Below are 21,616 nucleotides of genomic sequence, written 5' to 3'. Positions count from 1 at the left end.
GCTTAGTAGCCAAACGAAGAAAATATGCTACATATATATATATATATATATATATGGCACAATCACATTGACACACTGGTTCTCACCAAATCACAGAAGTTAAGCAATAATGAGCTTGGCCAGTACCAGATGAGTGACCATTTAAGAATGCTGGGCACTGTATGTATCATGCTGAATCATAGAAATTTCCAGGTTGGTATCTGGGGTCACGTTCAATTCACGGACAAAGATGCACCTCTGAATAAACTCGCTTGGCAGATGGCCGACAAGGTGGTACTCCACATAATTGTGTATCAGCAACCTGTTGCAAAATGCCTTCCCAAGCCTCATGTCAAACACATTTTTACTGCAGCGAATGGTGACATTTGAAGTGTGTACGACACAGTTGCGCCTCCTGGATCACATAAAACACTTTGTAGCTGGGGCTGGCTCAGTCTTAATGAGCAAAATGTATACTTGTATCCGAGTTCTGCCAATCACCCGGGTAGTATATGTTGTGTAATTTGTCCTTGGTCAATGTAGGGGAAGCCCTTCATACTGAGACAATTATTATTTATTTGGAAACTGCCAAAGTGCCTCCCCCCCCATTAAAAACGACCCCATGTCTAATTTGCTTTCATGGGAAGCAAATAAATAAAATGATAATTATATACATTAAAAAGAATACATAAATAGATTCATAGAGGTTACTTACTCTCGCATACATATATTTTATATATGTGTAATAGCTTTATTGACAATAAAAGTTATTAAAGGAGTTAAATTATCAAGATCTTTCTAAAATATGGGTACTTATGTATTTTTGGTACTGCCCTGAAATAATGTTATTTCGAAAGCCATTCTTAACATGGGGAGGGGAGAGTGTTTTGTAACTATTCTGTGCTTCCACCGTACAATTTAATAATAAAAAAGATATTGTGAAACTAAGAATTTAACCTGAAAAATCTATTTAAAAATGGTGCAGTATCAAAAATACATGAACACCAAAATATGGTCATTAATTTTCAAGGGAGGTAATTTAAATGAAAAGTCCTTAAAATTAAAGTAAATGAGCTAGGGTAATTTAGTTGCTGCATGGTGCGTAGCTTTTTGATGGTCTTTGATGACCCAAATATAGATAATATGAAATTCTAGTACCCCACACAGCAGACATTATCCAGTGGATGATTGGTTGGTTGGTTGTTTTTGTTTTACGGCATATCAACCCTTTTCGGGTTATTTAATGCCGAATCCAAAGATTTTGAAGAAAAATTTTTTTAATAGAATATATTTGTTGTTTTCACGTTGGTTTCTATTTAATCCATAGTTGGGACCCTAACAGGTACTACCACTCCGGGTCAGAGTGGACCTGGGAGCAATGGTAATTAAAGGGTGGCTCCACACTCCTCAAAGCCCACAAGCTGGGCCTCACCACTGGATATAGTTTAAGGTCATATCCAGGACCCCCATTGAGGGACTTTTACCCTCTGCAGGGGGGAAGTCGGCATATTCTAATGCCCCACCGACAGGGCCCATTATCCAGTGGAATTGTTTTATTGAGTTGATCTTGGATCAATATGGTTGTACCTTTTTTTCTTTTTACTTGAGGGTCACCACTTATCAAGGCCTGGGAGCCACTTTAGGATAAAGGCTAATGAGTGTTATTATATTGGTGAGGCAACATTGTGATGCTCAGTAATGGAACTTGGCTATAGTTTAATTAGTTAAGAGGATGGCTCAACAGGAACTGGTTTACATTAGACTTGAAAACGACCATGGTTTAGTCAGCTGGGAAGCAGCTTCACAATATTGTCTTCCACAGATGGACAGTTTTAGGAAAGAAACTGTACTCTTAGCCCTAGGCACAGATAGTGAAAGAGGGAAATTGTTGGCAGTGGTTGTAGCTAGACGTGTATTTGTTGGAAATAGATTGAATGTTAGTCGAGCACCTATCCATAAATGTAACGATAGAGTAGAAAAAAAAACTTGCCAACCCTAATTGTTTTCTGGAAATGTCTCGATAAGCCAAAACTCTGTCAAACGATGCATCAAGCAAAAAACTTTGGAGAATGCGACAAAGTACATTTATTTTTAGCTACAATTTTGTTACTATTTAAAAAAAAAAAACAGAAAGAATAATGATTAACAACAAAAGAATGAAACAATAGTAATTATTCAAACTCTACAAGTCATTAGATTTTAGTCTTTTCAACAGTGTCTGAAGTGATTTTTTTTTCTTTCATTATTTCTCTGGCAAAAATGCTCTCATTGTACTTCGCTGATGGAAAAGTTTATTTTCCTCTTTTTCTAAATCTATTGAGTTTTATTTTAAATGGATTACTCTCCCTACTGCTCCCCCTCTCTCTCTTTTTATCTATCTCTCTATCATATATATATATATATATATATATATATATATATATATATATATATATATATATATATATATATATATATATATATATATGTCTGTTTATTTTACAAACATTATTAGTTACATATGTGCATACATGTTTCAGTTGATATCAGTTCTTTTTTGGTATGATAGTGTTGTCCTGAATTGGAACTCCACTGAAACATGTATGCACATATGTAACCAATAATGTCTGTATAATAAACAGACTATATACCAGCTCTGTCCTGCATTGAGCACTCTTTTATAATAACAGGAGTTTCATTGGATTTACATCTAGGAAACCAATCAATACAACCGGTGTGTGTGTGTATATATATATATATATATATATATATATATATAGAAATAGTATTCAAATGTATGAGAAAATAACAGTTCTTTTAGATAGCTCAATAGTGCAACACTAGAGCTATAAATATTTTTATAATGCACCGCTTTACTATTGTTTTGGCTTAATTCTATGCAAATATAAATAATATTAGTAATACAACTCTAATTTTTTAAATTAACAAAAAATGTGTATCTATTCCTGGTAAAGTGGTGCATTATAATATGTGTGAGTGTGTGTGTGACACTGTCTTCGAAACCATCTCTACCAAACTCCTTTGTCAATTTGTGGTCTACAAACTTGAAACTTGATATTTGGGAGATTTAGACCTGTGAAGCAAATTTGATTTGGTCTTTAGTCGGTAAAAATAGCCGCTAATTGAAAAAAAAAATTGAAAAAAAAAAAAAAGTGAACTTGGCAGGTGTAAGTGACCTTAAAGTGCTCTTGTACGCATGCACAAATATACATTTATACATTAAATTCGGTTTAATTTTAATGTTTTTTTTTAAATTTTTTTATTCATGTGACAATAGCTCAAATAGTAATGACTAAGGCTGGAGTATTAAATGTTTTGGTTTCGATTCTAGCTGATGGTACCTAAATCATTATTTTTATTACTTTTGTCATTATAAACTATATACTGGGTAAAATAATGATCAATAGAGAATTGACTCTATAATAATAAATACGAAATCTGCATGAATTAGAATATCATATTTAGGCATATTTTACTACTAGGCCACTCTAGGCTCCCACTACTATACATTGGGTACAATATAATAATTAATAAAAAATTGGCTCTATAATAATAAACTAGTGGGACCTGTGAAAATTCCACAGCAGACTGTTTCATATGTAATATATTGATATTGGCATTCTGTGGATGTTCATCGATCTATCGATTTTAGCTTTACTAATAGTTTAAACGATAAATATTGATTATTTTACTATTATTATCAAGAGTAGAAAGAATTTTCTTTACAGAAAATCAAATAAAAAAGCCAATTACATGAATCATTTTTGGCATCAGAAAATAGGCACACATTTTTCAAATACCTATTCCGATACTTGAAAAAGTTCTGTTTTTTTTTTTTTGATTCCCGATTCCGATTAATCGTCTCAACACAATATTCTAAAAAAGCTTTGAGTGATTAAAAAAAAAAAAAATGTACAAATAAAAATAAAGAATGCAATTTAAATTTCCGGAAAAAAAAAAAAAAATTAACCTATCGCAGACTAAGCACTTGCATAATCAGACTTCTAAAACGTCTACAATTACAAAAGAGAATTCAATTTTGAACGAAATTTAATCCATGAGGTTAGCATGTTCTCATTTTATCAGCAATGACTGGGTAGAAGTCCCAAATAATTGGTGGTTGTATTTTGAGTACCGCTTGCACCCAGGATTGAACCACTGCGGATTAAATAGAGGGTTCCGTTTCAAAGTTCTGTGCAGATTCCTGAGTTTGACAGGAAAATTCCAGAGTTTAACAAGATGGAGGTTGGAAGTTACATTGACTGAAATGAGAAAATAAGACTCCAGATGAGAACAGTAGTCTGAAGAATCCAAATAATACGAAACAGAAAAAAATATGATATTAAAAAAGTGTCATTTTTTTTCAATTTGTTGTTTGAATATAATTTTTTTGCCTTTTAATGGGTACATTTCACATTAAAAACAAAAGTTTTACAATTATTATATTGGAGTTTTTTCTAAATTCATATTTATCATCTGTCAAATTAAAAATTGTGTATCTAGTGGTTCACAATATTTAAAAGGTTGCACTTGCTAATCTATCTGATCTAAGCATACTGAAGCAAGTACGGGGTGCCTTCAATAACTTTCCAGACATTTTTGTACAGACATTGAAAATTGTCGTAGACTCATGAGAATTCTATATATTATTGCTATACATCTTATGAGATGACTGACCAATTTTTATGATATCAGGTTCAAATGAACAGCTACAGCAGGAATTGGAAGACATCCTACAAAAGCCTGATCGTGACAACTGGTGAATTTCAAAAATGCAATCTCAACGTGAAGACTTTAGAAGAATGATATACACTGATGAACACTTTAGAAGAATGATATACAATAATATTCTGTTTTAAACTTGAAAAAATGTCACAGAAACGTATGGAATGCTTCAGACCATCTTGCATGAAGCAAGCATCAGTTTTTGTGTGGCATAAGAGATTCAATGAAGGCAGGGAGTCTGTGAGGGATGATGGGAGGAGTAAGGAAGTCAGAACACCAGAATTGATTGGCCAAATAAAGAATTTCATCTCTAAGAAGCATTGTGTTTCTATAAAGACAATAAGTGCACAGATGTCAGTGTGGGAACTGTACTCACAATTATTCACAAGGAACTGAAGATGCGGACGATTTGCGCAGAGTTTGTCCCAAAGGTGCTCAGAGAAGATCAGAAAGAAAGACGTTCTTATGGGCAACATGACAGTTCTTACCCACTCTATAGTCCAGACCTTACTCCCTGTAACTTTTATTCCCTAAGCTCAAGGAAAACCTTAGAGACTGATGTTATGAGATAGTTGAGGAGATGAAAGAGGCTGTAATGAGGGTCATTGACACACTCAAACAAGAGGACTTCCATGGGGGTCTTCCAGTTGTTGTTGGAGTGGTACAAGTGTATTGCAGCCTAAGGAGATTACTTTGAAGAGGACTAGAGCTTTTTTTTTTTTGTGTATACTATCAATGTGGCCATACAAAAAAGTCTGGAAACTTATTGAAGGCACATCGTGTATATATACAGTAAGCAAACTAAAAACAGTTGTTGCACACTTACATGCATGCAGCTGCGAACGCATATACATATATACACACTGAATTATCTTAAAGTGAAACTTGTGTAATATTTATTTTTTCCTAATTTTTTGTTTGCAGACGATGTGTGCTATCGAAGCTCAATTGGAGAGCATGATGGGAACATTCCATTGTAAATTGAAAGGTATGTTTACTTCATTAATATAAATACAAAGGGCGTTCCAAAAGGAATGCCTCCTATTTTTTTTTTTCTTATTCTGCCCGAATAGATCAGAGGATGTTGCATTGTTATGATGACTGAACTTATGAATTTATTACATGAAAGTTTCTTCTCTCTGTTTCAGATATTGATGGTGTGAGACTCTAAAACAGGCAACCCCTGTCATGGACGTGTGTCAGAAGCAGAAACGCGTCATCGAATTCCTAGCAAAAATGCATTGAAAATGGTAGTGACTGTAGAAAATTTTTTTCTGGAGCACAAAAAAGTCACTGGTTTTGGTGGTACCACTTCTGTTTTTGGAGCTCTTCAACCTTTTGAATTAATATAAAACACGGGTTTTACTTTTGGAATGACCCTTGTATGGACGTCCACACACAGCCATCGTTCAGTGCTGACAAAAGTGCACTTAGAAGGATAATCACTATGTAGAAAAATAAATTCTAGAACATAAAATGTTGCTCACTTTCATAGCTCTTCAACTTTGTTCTGTGCTTTTAAACAACCAAACCAAACACTATAAACTAGCGATTGAAGATACAAAAAGCTTGAAGAATAAAAACCTTCTACAAAATAACTGGATGCAACATGAATACTAGTTCCAAAATAACTGAATTCAGCATTAAATCACCCGAAAAGTGTCGACATGCTGCAAAACAAAACAATCAAACCAGCAATAAATGACCTCAACATTTATGCATCTTGAATTATTCTTGTCTGCGCTCTTCTGTCCAGAAGTCAATCTTGTTTCAGTCCCATATAGAACAAAATATTACCTTTCTGGCTGGCCCTTCAAAGTCATTGAACATACTAATGATTTGTTACCTTTCTCTGCATAGCTTTTGCAAACTTTGATGCTGTGTCTGTCGGGCGCTCATTGGTTGCATTCACCCAGACTTCTACAACAGTTCAATGCAAATATAATCAATATTTACTAACGCCAATATTAATGCATATTCTCCATAAAATAGACAAACAAAACCGTTACAGACATCAAATCTCCATTACAATATGATTTTATGCATGCATTTGGTTTTTAATATCTTTAAAGGTATGGCTGGCTTTGCTCGTCTTTGTCCTGGTGATGTATTTGAAGTGACTATGCGTTACGGCAGTCAGAAATGGAAAGCAAAGGGAAGAATAGAAAAAGACGGATCTCAACGGTGGGATGTGGCTGACTACATCTTCAAGACTTTAGTTGGTGATATCATCAGCCTCAAAGTAAGTATTTTTTTCTGCACTTCTACACTATTAGGACAAAATTTTGGAAATCGTAATACTGAATTCCACATGAAAACAATGGTATCTACGTATTCCTCATACTTTTAAGATGATTATATCCAGAAATTACGGAAATCGATAAGGTACAAAAGTATTTATTAAAGAAAATAAAATATAGAATTTGATGAAAACGATTGTAAGACACAGGAGAGTTCAAAAGGAAAGTAATTTTCCGTTTTGATTTAAACAAGATGGCAGCAGTTTTCACTTGCTACCACGATTAAATTTTTTTTTTTAATAATTCAGTAATATTCAAGTAATTCCAACTGGATAATTTGGAAGCTACCATTATTAGAATTGACAAAAAAATCTGTAGAAACCATTGTTTTTCTTATCTGAAAACTCCATTTATTTATTTATTTACAAAATCTTGTCCCAATAATGTAGAAGCACCATTCTTAATGTGTCTACATATTTCTATTAGATGGTTGGTTAGAACTTAGGTTTTACTTCTCATACAGCTGTTATCACAGAATTATACGAATGATCTCTCTAGGGTTATATCAGGGTTAGCTCCCTTGAACTATTCTTGCCAACACAAGAGAGAATGCACTCTCCTATCTAGAAGTACAACAAAAAAACTTGTTCCTTCTAAATGAGGAATTTAGACAGAAATAGTATCCTCTTTCTGGCTGGACCTTCAAAATCATAGGACATGCTCTGATTGGCTGGGCTTCTCCGCATAGGTTTCACAAAGCTCAACACAAATGTAAGTAATATTTACTTATACCATTATTTATGTATATTTTCTTTATTTGTCTATCACAAAGTTCTTGTTTGCTGATGATTTTATTAACTTTAAAAAAAAAAATTTATTGCATTTTCACCCCAAACAAGGCACAGTGTCACAGTAGGGGGCTACTATCTGGGACATGATTTGTAAGAATACTATGTAGGGAGTTGAGCAGCAAGATGTCTGTTTACATTACGCTTGAACTTCTGCATGTCAGTACAGTCAGGGAAGCAGGAACCTGGAAGGTAATTCCGAAATCTAGCAGTCCTAGGGAAGAAACTATTAGAGTAGAAAGGCTTGGGGATCTCTGCTGTGTAGAGGTGGGATTTTGCTGCATGTCGGGTTTGAAAGTAAGTCTTTAATGTTAATTCTCACATTACTAAAACTAAGTTAACTTCAGGCAGGGAGGTGGTTGTGATTGAGTGATTACCGAGGTGAACTAACAACCTGGTTGTATTAAGCTTGAATGCTGAAGATTATGTAAGCACCATTTTCAGTATGAATGTTAACAACCTTCACGCGTTCCTTCTTAGGAGTGGCTGATTCTAGAATGAATTGGGAAATCTGATACCAACATTCAAGATGGCGTCTGATTCTCTCTTTAACACGGTAAGTGTGGGAAAAGATGTTATAAATAAAAAACCGGATAAAATACTGTTAAAAACTCGCTCAATATATGTTACCGTGACATAGATTGACATATATTCGGCGGGTTTTTAATAGTATTTTGTATAGTTTTTTATTTATAACACCTTTTTCCGAACTTACGGTGTTAAAGAGGGTGTGAGATGCCATCTTGAATTTTCGAATACATTGGTAAACACTATATGTTTTTCGAGCTGAATAAACATGTTACATTGAATAAAAACACAAAAAATATATCCAGTTAGGTAGAAAAGTAACTTATCTTGCCTTTGATAACATTTATTTGTTATATATTTGTTTTTTGACAACTTTTTCGAATCTATGTGTACAGTAATACAAACCCGCATTTCTTTCTGTGAGAGGCAAGGATCTCTTTATTTTATCCACATGGAGCCGATATGGGCACAACGCTATCAATTATTATACTAAAGCTTGAGACAATCAACCTTTGTATTTTCATGCTTTTTCCTCTATATTTTAATAGCACAAACTACATGTGAAAATATTCCTCAGTTTTGGAATGGAGTTAGGTAAAAAAAAAAAAGAAAAGATGTTCTAATTACTCACTTTTTTTAATTCATTTACTAAATGACTCATCTTTTATTACTAATTGTATATTATTTCATTGGAATCCTTTGAGATAAGTAATTTGTATATTTATTTATTTATTCACGGACTATTATCCTCATCTCCATAGTTGTTGGGTCCTGGATATGACCTTAAACTATATCCAATGGTAAGGGCCCAGCTTGTGGGCTTTGGGGAGTGTGGAGCCACCCTTTAATTGTCATTGCTCCCAGGTCCACTCTGACCCGGACTGGTAGTACCTGTGTGGGTCCCAACTATGGGTTAAATAGAAACCGACTTGGAAAAAACAAATATACTCTATTAAAAAAATGTTTCTTCAAAATCACTGGATTCGGCATTAGATAACCTGGAAAGGGTTGATATGCCGTAAAACAAAAACAACCAAAAAGCAACCATGGTTGTTGCTGTTTCACCATGTTTCGGCCAACTATTCCTCTGGCCTTCGGTATAGGAATGCTGAGTTTCTTAACTGTATCCCCAGTAATTACTGCCTTCCATAGTTGTTGTCTCATTACGTTTTAGCCAACTAATCCTCTGGCCTGCTGGGTAGGATTGAAACCGCTATCTTCAGACAGTGCTCACCTGGAACCGTAGAGATTCAACATGAAGAAGAAAGTGGTTGTAGGAGACAGACTCAAACTCGTACCATGAAGGAGGAGAAGAACATGAAAGAAAAAGTGGCACCTTTGCCGTTGTGCCCATCACTAAACTGGAGGTGGCGAAGGTTTAAATTAAGGCTAGTCAATCGAAAAGAAAGGATGACTTTCGAAAATATTGGCGAAAAAAACGACCCCTCCTTGTAGAAAAGTGGCTAGTTGAAGGTGTAGGAATTAATGTTTTTAGCTAATCTTTTGATATTTGTCATCTGAAGGGTCGAGCTTCAAAATGATACCGATCTCATGAAAATCTGTTGCCTCTGTCGAAAGTTCTAGACATGCATGCATACATACATACATACATTTAAACAGACAGGTGAAATTTATATCATAGATGACAATACTGCTCTCTTATTTACCATAATGTTTGCTTTAATGAAAAGTATTTCAAGTGAAAGGGAGATATTGGTTTTTCATGTCCCCCCCCCTCCCTCCTCTGTTTTGCCCATTTTTCGGCTTAGAAATCTACCGCTGCTAATAATTTGAAAATCATGAAGAAATGTGTCGCTTATTTTCAAATACAGGCTGTGCCTCAAACTTGACATGATATTCAGCATGAATTGATTCTTATTTCATAATTGTCGAATTAGGTGCAGAAACATATCTGTACTTCAATTGAACCTGACCCTTTCTTCTTCTCTGTGCCCACTCTGTCACAGACATGATGTTGTTAGTTCTAGTCTTTTCTATAAATACTAGGCATGTGTTCTTCAGAAATGTCTGATTTATTACCTACTTCCCATACATACAATTTTAAAAAATTAAAATCCTTTTTTTGAACTTGATTGTTTTTTTGTTTTTTTTTTCTTATGGTGTGTGTGTATATATAGATAGATTTATTTAAGTATTTTCGAGCATAATCTTTTTTCTTGCGTTGTCTCATATGCTCCCAGGAGTGACGTGCGGATAACAAAGACCTTTAAAAAATAACAAACTTTTGAATCCAATTAATGTGCCTGCTAAAGAAAATGATTTTGCTATCTTCGTTTCATTTCATATTTGTGCATGAGATGACGTCATATCCTGACAATCAGCTCTACTTATAATCTTAAACTTCTAATGGAATTTTCCGATTTCTGCTTATTCTAGCTTAATGTGGAAAATTCTGTTTTTAACATTATTTTTTACATATCTGCATTCAATTTTTTTTACATCTGTACATCAGTTTTATATCAAAGAATAAATAAACTTTCCTATCCATAATATCATATCCTGATACATAGCCTTAGTTCTAATCTTCAACTTCAAATGGAATTTTCCAATTTTTCTTTACTCTAGCCTAATGTGGAAAATTCCATTTTTAACATCTGTTATGTTTAATTTTCAAAAAGCATTAAAGATATTTCCTCACATTTCTATGAGTAGTCCTGAAGGTTTGTTAGTTTGCCACGCTTAAGTTTGAAATTGTATTTTCATCGCTGAAACACACAGAATGGATTGGTTCTTATTTTTCATCTTGATGAGATTTTTTTTTTTATGTTTGTTCTCGAACGTCTTTCAGGCTGTGGAATTACGCAGTCTCAAATCTGTTCTTCTTGGAGAGAAAAAATGCGAGACGAAAGACCTGTTTTCAGCCAACCCACAAATGATGACCGTCAGCATTAATCCCAACGGTTCTCTGAAGCTAAGCATTATAGTCACTTGGAAGTAAGTCACAACCATCTTTTTATTTTTTTTAATTGTAGTCGTTTCTATCGTAATGAAAGTTCTGTTCATCTCTTCGCTATTTGTAGTCGACTTCTGGCATTTGAATTGGCAAAATGGTTGCTGCTTATGCACAATAGCAGTGTGGCATAGTCCCTAGCTTTGGTAGAAGCCATCCTGGCAAACTTTCCTGGTATCACTGTGGGTTGTGATTTCCAACCCTCAGACCTTGACTACGCAGACAATGAGTAAAAGTTTTATTGACATCCACTCGGCGATAGATGAGATGCAGTTTGTGCTATTAAGATCAGCAAGAAAATCAATGCTCAAAAGATAAAACTTGATTCCTGGTTTCCATAAAAAAAAAAAAATCAATTACACTTAACAGGGAAGTCCTTGAGGAGGTTGATCAAATACCTTGGCCCTATCAGGTCAACATCCAACAGGTCAAGGAGAGAAGTGTATCACCGACTGCATGAGCTGTGTTCATCTTGCGTTTTGCCATCTTTGATCTCAGTGTTGTCCAGACCTGAAACCAAACTTGGTACTAGAATCCGCATTTATCAAGCTCTCGTCTGTACCATTCAATTGTATGGTTGTGAAAATTGGTTTGAGGTGTTCGATCACTATTGTTTATACCGCATCCTTCGTGTTTGTTGGCTCAAATGCTACTGTTCATTTTCTACAAACAGCTCTCATCACAAAACATTTTTGTTGGTCTGTCATGCTCTTTGTTGTCATCCAGATGACTTGATCCACAAAGTGTTTGATCCAGCAACTCTTCAGTGTTGGAAAAAAAAAAATCAATGTAGAGGCCAGCTGAAAACTGGGCTCAGGATGGTGAAACAGAATACCAAGTGCCTTTCTGTGGGTGTCTTTCAGGTGTGGTTGGCTTGAATTTTGTGTCTCAAGATTTGCCTTTTATTTTATAAGAGTTTCTAACTTTAAGTTGACAGCTTACTATTTTTACATGTACGCGTTACTTTTTTGAGCTTCTGTGAAAACTTCCTCAGTTTGGGGAGAGGGAAGAAAAGCGAATTCCAAACAAAACAGAGAAAGGAAAGGTGTAGCAATTATAGACACTTGCTTTTTAGTGTTAGGCTAAATCGATTCTCAGTCTTACTACAGTAGTTGCATAAGTCAAAGTGAATTATTAGAAAGAATGAATCTTGCTACAGAATTTCTGCTGGGCACATTTGCTTCTGCATTGACTGATTCATTTACCGTATTTGTGCACTGATTAATAGGGATAGAAAAAGTTTTACTTTGTAAGATGTGTCTCATATGATCAGCACGTTTGTAGTATTTTGCCATTTTAACTAATGACTCTTTGATTTCATGTTGAAAGATCATTGTTATATCAAGCATTATCATCTTGATTAAGCTATGGGCATCAGGAGTATGTACATTGAGGAGGCACAAATGCTATGAGTTTATCAAAGCACATTCCATTAAAGTTCTTGTAAAACTTGTACAGGGATGCAACATTGTGGTGATGGGACAGAGGTTGGAGCTTGGCTGATAGTGTGGGATATATTATATTGGAGACTCATTTTCGGACCCTATCTAAGAGTGGGAGGCTAGTGGTAGATGCACCATCCCAGATGTGGAAACAATACTCTATGCATGGGTAAATGATAGCTTTGTAGAGATATGGGATACTCTCAGGTGTGAGTAATTTACTAGCATGGTAGAGAGTGCCCATCTTTTTTGCAGCAGCCTTGGCAATGTCCTTAATGTATTTGTTTTAATTCAAGTTGCCTGTGAATGTTAAGCCAAGGAATTTGAACAAGGAGCTCTTGGCTAAGGTGCTATTAGCCGTGGCAATCAGTGGTTGAGAAGGTTTTTTAAATTGTTGAAGGAAAGAAGCTTACTCTTAGTAGCATTAACTGTTACCATCCATTTATGGCCCTATTCCACTGCAGTCTGTAGGTTGTTTTCTAAAAATGTCTTGAATTGAAAGCCATGTTTAATTTCAGAAGAGTTTTCGAGGAGTAGCTATTCTGTACAAGTCCTGAAGATGAAGAGTTTTTGGTGGGTAGCTGTTCTGCAAAAGTTTCGGACTTTAAAATTTTGCAGGCAAAGATCAAAAGATTTTTCTTGTGTTGACACAAAAACATTATGCGCCAGAATGATTAAAGATTCAATATTTTTCTGGTTTCTGATTGGTTGTTAACAAAATGTGCCTCCATTTGATTGATCAGTTCCTATCGCTAGTGTTTATAAGTAGAACCTTCCAACATTTGGTGATCATACCTTAATATATCCAAAATATTGCAACAGTTTTTGTAATTGTTTTGGATATGTATACATCCGTTTTTCCCTTAAGTCGATTATAAAACATGGTGCCGGCAGCAAATATGCCAATCTCAGATACAATTTAATCAAGTTGCTCATTTATGAATATTACAAACAATTGATATCATGTTGTTTAAACGTATGGCCATTGGGATCAATATGGATTTTTCTCATGTCTTTTGTGTATTATTTTTATGTTCTTTGTTCCTGTTTGCAATATGAATATTTAAAATTTTATTTGTATTCATTTTCTTTGTTTTTCTTTTTTCTTCAGTCCATTAGAGGGTGTAGATGAAAGTGTGACCATATATGAAGTTCCTCAACGCACACAGGAAACCCCACGGCGACGCCCAGTATCTGTGCTTGCACTCAACGGACAGTACTCCCAAATGGTAAAGATTGCACACCCACCGCACTTATTGAGACAAAAATCTAGTTGCTTGGATGAGCATACCTCCTCAGTAAGCCTTGGATCTTCTGCATTCAACAATCTATAATCGTATTATGGTTCGGAACTTTTTTTTTGCGATGAGGATTAATAATTTGTATCATTTGGACTACTTGCGGATCCATGGCGAAGTGGATAAAGTACTTGGTGAATTCAGTTGTAAAGTTAGACTCTTTTGGAGGTTGAAGGTTCAATCCTCAGTGCAGGTGACACTCAAAATACTATTTTTAAATTATTTAGGACTTCTGCCCAGTCATAGCTGACAGAATAAGAGCGTGAACATTTTTAGATGAGGATTGATAATTCGTAGCATATGAATTAATACTCTCAATGTTTTTTTTTTTTTTTTATATAAGGGGATCACCACTAATCAAGGCCTGAAAGCCACTCGAGGATAAAGGTTAATAGGTGTACGGTAGTCATCAGTACAACAGTGTAGTAATTGTTAATAGTGGGAATTTGGTATAATTTCATTATTTAAGGGGACGGCTCAGCAAGAACTTGTTTACATTGGACTTGAAGACAAATAGTCAGCCAGAAAGCAGACCAGCAGAATAGTTCCACAGACAGGCAGTTCTAGGAAAGAAGCTTAATTCATGGGATCCACGTTTAGATTTTGACACAGAGAGTGGGGAAAATTGTTGATAGTGGTTGTAGACAGACGAGTGTGTGTTTTTGTGAAAGTTTGGAGAGGGGGGGGCATAATTGGAGCTCAGATGAGCAGTCACCCTGCAAATACTGATAGACAGACTAACAACATCTCTTCTGTAGGAAAGAGGTTTCAGGGAAAAGAAAAGGGCATCACCCACCAGATTTCGAAGCCAGTTTTGAACTCTGTCAAGGCATGATAGGATGGTCCAAGTAGCTCCTGCCCACATCTGGCAACAGTACTCCTGGGTAATGTAACCTCTGAACTTATTCAGGTGTGTCTTGTCAAATATGGAAATCTGTATGGAATTTCAGTACTTTGGTAATTTACAAATTGTGCTGAAATAATAATGTTATTTAGAAAGCCATTTTAACATGGGTGGGGTTATTGGTTCCTTAACTCTATTCTCACCTAATAATTCAATAGACAAAAGATACCATAAAAATTGAATTCAACTTTAAAAGACTATCTAAAAAATAGCATGGTTCATAAGCTGCTGAAGTGTATAGTGCTACCATGTGGCGCCACCAACAGGTCACCAACTCTAAATGTTGTGTCGTGGCTTTGTTCTCCATCTTACATCATTCTAGCTTTGGCTATGTTGTCGTCTTGTTCACACTGCCAACCGGTGATGGGGAGTGCAATGAGCCACAAGTATGAAAATAAAATAAAACAAAATCCAAGAACAAAAAGAAGATGCAAACTCCAATACTTTACATTTACGATTGGACTATGAGTGTGTACGTGTCCCCATCAACCCTTTACACGCTAGTTTACATGTACATTCTGTTGAGGAGGTGTTAATCACTTGCAGTCAATTCATCTCCCTATCTCACTCAGGAACCTTCGAGTGACCAACTGCCCTTGTCCGTATCCAAAATCTAACTTTCCACCTCGGAGTTCAGGCCTCAACTAAGTGTCCTGCTGATCTCCCTCCCACCTCCCATCATTCCTATTGTATTATTATTCATCGGACTACTGTTCTCATCTTGAGTGTGATTTTCACAACGTTTCGGTCGATATAACCTCCAACCTTCTTCAGGTGTATCTTGTCGAACTCGGGAATGTTTCTGTCGAACTCGGGAATTTGGACGAAATTTCGAGCGGAACCCTTTATTTACTTCACAGGGGTAGCGTGCTCTTGTTCCGTCAGCCATGACTGGATAGAGGTCCTAAGTAATTCGCAAATGTATATTTCGGTCGCCCACCCTGAGGATTGAACCTTCAACCTTCAGGAGAATATCACTTTTACAATTGATTTTTCCCAGTACTCTGAGCCATGGGTCCGTTGTGAAAATAACACTCAAGATGAGAACAGTAGTCCAGTCAATAATAATATATATAACCAATCCTCATCTCAAAAATTCAGAAATGTAATATCATTCCTATTGTTCCCTTGACTTACAGTAACCCTCCTCCCCTCAAATGCCTACTGACACATTGTACTCTACCTATCAGTCATTCGATCACCTAGTCACTCATCACACGTTGAATTTAAGTCTATCCTTGCCTCTCTTTGTCTATGTTAATAACAAATTTCTGTCCACCGTCTATAGATAAATCTATTTTATTTGTTTACCTACTTCCTTCCTGTGAGTCACGTAGGAATTTCAAACAGAATCCTTTATTTAATCCATAGAGGTAGCTTATTCTTGTTCCATCAGACTTGACCGGGTAAAAGTCTTAAGTAATCCGTAATTGTATTCTTAGTATCACCCATTCTGAGGATTGAACCTTTAGCCACCAGAAGACTGTCACTTAGAACAGATTATAACATAACACTTGTATCCATTGTGCCATGATTCCTTGTGGAGATCCAAGATGGCAAGAGCAGTCTATATAATCCAAATAATACATGTCCAATCCTTTTTTTTTTTTTTTTTTTTATATTGATCATCTTTTTAATGGTATCTTTTTAATGGTATCTTTTTAATGGCATCTATCGCCGTAATGTTAAAACAAATACATGTGTTTATTTTCATAATATTGCATTGTAATTTGGCTTATAAATGTTAAATGGGAGTGTATAAAAATGTTTTTGATTAATAATGAGGGTAGGTATTTATTTGCTTCCCCACATAAGCAAAATATGACACAAGATCGGTTTTTGTGTGAGGTGAAGTGGGAGGGGAGGGGGGGAATGGTTTATATAGGGTTGCCCCTACATAGACCAACAACGAATTGCCACAAGTGCAATGGTCTCAAAGTGCAGTATCTGGAAACAGATACTACACTTTGATCTCGGCCAAAAGGCTGAGTAATGGTATTTATTTGCTCCCCCACCGAGCAAATTAGGCACATGGCCGATTTTTAAAGTGAGGAGTGAAGGAGAAATGGGGACCAACTCCCCGGGGAGTAGGGGAGCTGGATAGTGACAATTGGTATGAAGGGTTGCCCCCTACATTGACCAAGGTCTTATATGTGGGGGCAACCCCACATATAGTCTTTGCTTGATACTTGTTGCCCAGGCCCCGAAGGGCCCAGGCCAGGCCGAGTAATGACCCCAATGATTTCAACGATCTTATTTATAACTTACGGTTAGAACAATCAACCAATCAGAAGCCTCCAACCTTATTATAAAAATATCGAATTTGGGATTCAAGTCAGTTCGCTGTCAATCTCGGTCTTGAAACGACTGAACCGTGACTGCATTGATTCTTTGCCGATTTGATTTACTACCGCCATCTTTGTTCAACATAATGTCTCAACACTTTAGCTTACATAATCCAAATAATATGTCCAATCTTTTTTTCTTAATATTGATTATTTTTTTAATGGCGTCTCTTGCTGAAATATTAGTTTTAAACAAATGCATGTGTTTATTTTCATACTATTGCATTGTAATTTGGCTTATAAATGTATTTTAATACATATTTTATTTTAAATTTAATATATATATATTTTTTTACTTCATTTAGACTGTTTATAATTATATCTAATGTTTAACAATTTTAAATAAAATTTCATGAGTATTTCTTAATAAGATGTAGAAGATTTTTATTTCCTCAATGGATGATCTCTTGTCTCCTTTAAAACATATCAGTTGATACTTTCAGTACGAAAAATAAGTTATTGTAGATACATACCCCCCCCCCCCCAATCTTTTTTTAGTGAATTATTAACTTCTTGAAAAAAGAAAAGAGGCTAAATTATTTTAGAATTTAGTGGAGGATCAGTTTTGCATATGAATTTAGCATAAATTCATCCTTATTTCTCATCCAATCTAGCATTTTAGGGCAATCAATATTTTTATATATGTTTTATGTTTAATAAATAAACATTGTTTTTTTACAGGAGTTGAATTGCATTTTGGGGGGAAAAGGGCCTACTTTTTTTTTTCATTTTTTTTTTTTTTTTTTCTGAGATTGTAATTTTATGACATTTTTTATGGAGACTTGCCACTCGAACTTAGGGTTAGTAATAGATAATGGAATTCTTTTTGGAAGAGAGCACTAAAACTTAAGGTTAGTTATAGTTTTTTTTTTTTTTTTTTTTTAATTTTTTAGAGGGTTGCCACTCAGAGTTAGTGCTAAGATTAAGGAAAGTTTTTCTTTGAGGGAGGGAAGCTAAACATTTGAACATAAGATTAATGGTAGGGAAAGTAATTATTTTCACTAACTTTTCAGCATACACCAATGCACCCCCAAAAATTAACTGCCCTACCAACTTTACTCCAAGTCCTGAGATTACATCGGCCAAAACATTGTGAGAATAGCATCCAAGATGAGAACAGTAGTCTAAATAATACAAATGATTAATCCACATCTCAAAAATTCCAAACCATAATCTTTCACACTATTCTTATTACTTTTTTTCACTTTTTCTATATATATCTTTCAATCTCGATATTACATTCTGATTTCTATATCTTTCAATCTCGATATTACGTTCTGATTTCTATATCTTTCCATCTCGATATAATGTTCTGATTTCTATATCTTTCCATCTCGATATAATGTTCTGATATCTATATCTTTCAATCTCGATATTACCTTCTGATTTCTATATCTTTCCATTTAGATATAATGTTCTGATTTCTATATCTTTCAATCTCGATATTATCTTCTGATTTCTATATCTTTCAATCTCGATATAATGTTCTGATTTCTATATCTTTCAATCTCGATATTGCGTTCTGATTTCTATATCTTTCAATCTCGATATTGCATTCTGATTTCTATATCTTTCAATCTCGATATTGCATTCTGATTTCTATATCTTTCAATCTCGATATAATGTTCTGATTTCTATATCTTTCAATCTCGATATAATGTTCTGATTTCTATATCTTTCAATCTTGATATTACGTTCTGATTTCTATATCTTTCAATCTTGATATTACGTTCTGATTTCTATATCTTTCAATCTCGATATTGCGTTCTGATTTCTATATCTTTCAATCTCGATATTGCGTTCTGATTTCTATATCTTTCAATCTCGATATTGCGTTCTGATTTCTATATCTTTCAATCTCGATATTATGTTCTGATTTCTATATCTTTCAATCTCTATATTATGTTCTGATTTCTATATATTTTGATCTCGATATTATCTTCTGATTTCTATGTCTCTGTTCTGGATCTCAGAACTGTGTGAAATACTCTATATCTTATAACACTATTGTTTAATGAAAGTATAGGAGATATTAAATGTCAGAGTCACCAATGTTGAATATCATTATCAAAAGAAATAATGAGAATGTCTATCCATACAAAAATATATTAAATTTACTCACCAACTTGTTAAGATAATGTAAAATAAAGTGTTAGAAATGAATGCAAGCTCAAGGAGTCCAAGAACGTTCTAGGTGAAAGATCTTTTATATGTAAAGAGAATTTGAATATACATGTTAACTTTGATTGGCGTTTTGCATATTACAGTGTACATAAATAGAATGGGCATCAATTAGTGAGGGGACGATCCCAGTATTTTTCTCACTTACGATACAATTACAATTCTATTCTAAATTTCTGATTCCAATACAATTACCAATTTTAATTCTTATAAAACCTTTAAATATTTATACTTAGGAGTTTCCTTAATTTTTTAATTTTAGATTACCATAAAAACCTATGGAATATTTTCATGTATTTTTGCAAACGTAAAAAAAATACATTTATGATGGAATATTTATTGATTTAAATGTTACCGGTAATTTCAAATTAAGAAATTTTCAGCATTTTATTGTGAGTACCAGCAATGAAAAAACCATTTCAACTGGCTAATGACCCATAAAAGAATGGTCTGTAAGAAATCCAATCATTTGAGACCCATAGCGCTGCTCTGCGACTTTTAGTTTCAGAAAAGATAGTCTGAAAATGTGGAGACACAGACAGGCAGACAGACAGATGGACATAGTGAGTTATATAAATTAGATATATGCATGTTGTCTGTGGAAGAACAGTGAAAGAGAGAACGAGGGAAGGAGAGAGAGACACAGAGAAAGATAAATAAACACTTAGGTTTATGCCACATGCAAGATTTGGAAGTGAATATCTTTTGCATTTCGATTGACTAAAAGAAACTGCTCATTTTGTTGGATATGGAGCCGGGGTGAAGCCGGTAAAATCGGAGGTGCACACACACACACATTCCAAATGGATTTTTATCTACATTCTTGTGTCCCATAAAATGACCTGAATTGTAATTATCATCAAAAACAAAGAAAGAAAAACATTCCAAGTCAATAAGTTTGAATTGCATCATACAAAATAAAGAACAATTAAATATTTTTAATATTTACATTTCAGGAATGTTGGTTGATGTCTTTATAAGACAGTTAACATAAAAAAAACCAGGGGAGAGAGGAAGAGAGAAGGCCAACAGTTGTCTAGCATGATTGACATTTTCAGCCATCGCTTGCCACACACACCCACTCTTACAACTAAACACAGTTGTTTTATTCTGTTTTTCTCTCTCTCTCGTCAATTGTAAATAAACTTGTATGTTAACAAAATTTGTCTGTGTTGATTTTGAGAACTATGACAAAATAATTGTCAAGGTATATAATTTCACAAGCATTTGAAAAGTGCAAACTAGAAAATTATATATACATTCAATTACGCAACAATTTGAGCTTTTGCCCAATCAAAAGTTGGTGCACAAAAACAACATATGCTGCCGCTGCTATTTCTAACATAAGCAAATAACAATGTACATTTTTTTTTTTCTTTTTTTAGTTTGGCCATGATAGGAGATACTCCATAATCAAAAGTCAGTACATAATAACAACATTCACTGCTGCTGCTATTAAAATATTTTCTTTAAAATTTTTTTTTTAGTTTGGTAGTCAGTTGGACCTGCTTGGCCATGAAAGGAGATACTCCACTCCCGTGTCGTCATCACTGTCGCAGTCGAAGGATGATAGTTTTATCCTTTCATCGTCAAGCTCCTCGTTGTCCCTAGCTGCAACGGGATATTCCATCACCAATTCAACAGACAGTGCCATCTACATCTCGCAGCTTCCACAGCGTTCAAATTCACGTTCCATGTTGAGCGGTTCAGCAATGGCCATGCCACCACCCATTGCCACATCAGGCCGCTATCCCACAGGCCTCGGACATCAGACGGTGTGCGCCTATACAACAGATTCTTCCAATTTGGAAGATGCTTTAAACAGTCTGAGCCTAAGTTTGGAGGATGTACGTGGACGCTATCACGAATTACAAAAGATTGAGGAGTTGACGGATGTTTTAAGGAGTTTGCTGAAGGTGAGATATTTTGAGACTACGTTTATATTTTTAATGTTTATTATGTCTTTTTTTTCTCTGCCTCTGAAGCTCCCTTTTGTCTTATTTTAGTTTTGTCTTTTATTTTCCTTTTCTCCTTTCTCTTTTTCTACCTTTTCCACTACCCCTTTTCTTTTTGTTTCTTCTCTTTAATTTTCCGATTTTATTTTTGCTCTTTCACCTTTTCCCTTTCAATTTTCTTTTCCTTTTTCCTTTATCTT

At 34.8% G+C, this 21,616-nt stretch overlaps 1 protein-coding gene across 4 annotated transcripts in view; it reads left to right on the top strand.

Annotated features, from left to right (window-relative positions):
• The window catches only part of LOC145260408 (rho family-interacting cell polarization regulator 2-like), a 589,420-nt gene that overhangs the window by 539,226 nt on the left and 28,578 nt on the right, over positions 1–21,616 (top strand). For 2 of the 4 annotated variants that reach the window (XM_080118387.1, XM_080118386.1), the window contains 5 exons: positions 5,629–5,692; positions 6,777–6,946; positions 11,130–11,275; positions 13,845–13,962; positions 20,949–21,377. In XM_080118387.1, coding sequence (XP_079974513.1) covers positions 5,629–5,692; positions 6,777–6,946; positions 11,130–11,275; positions 13,845–13,962; positions 20,949–21,377 — 927 coding nt within the window. Of the gene's footprint in view, positions 1–5,628; positions 5,693–6,776; positions 6,947–11,129; positions 11,276–13,844; positions 14,032–20,948; positions 21,378–21,616 lie in introns of all 4 variants that reach the window. The other 2 variants (XM_080118384.1, XM_080118385.1) reach the window with 1 other exon arrangement.

The sequence above is a fragment of the Euprymna scolopes genome, chromosome 36, assembly GCF_053919585.1.
Source record: "Euprymna scolopes isolate OS-2025 chromosome 36, ASM5391958v1, whole genome shotgun sequence".
Classification (NCBI taxonomy): domain Eukaryota; kingdom Metazoa; phylum Mollusca; class Cephalopoda; order Sepiida; family Sepiolidae; genus Euprymna; species Euprymna scolopes.
The sequence above is the reverse complement of the archived record's forward strand: the minus strand, read 5'-3'. Positions and strand labels throughout refer to the sequence as shown.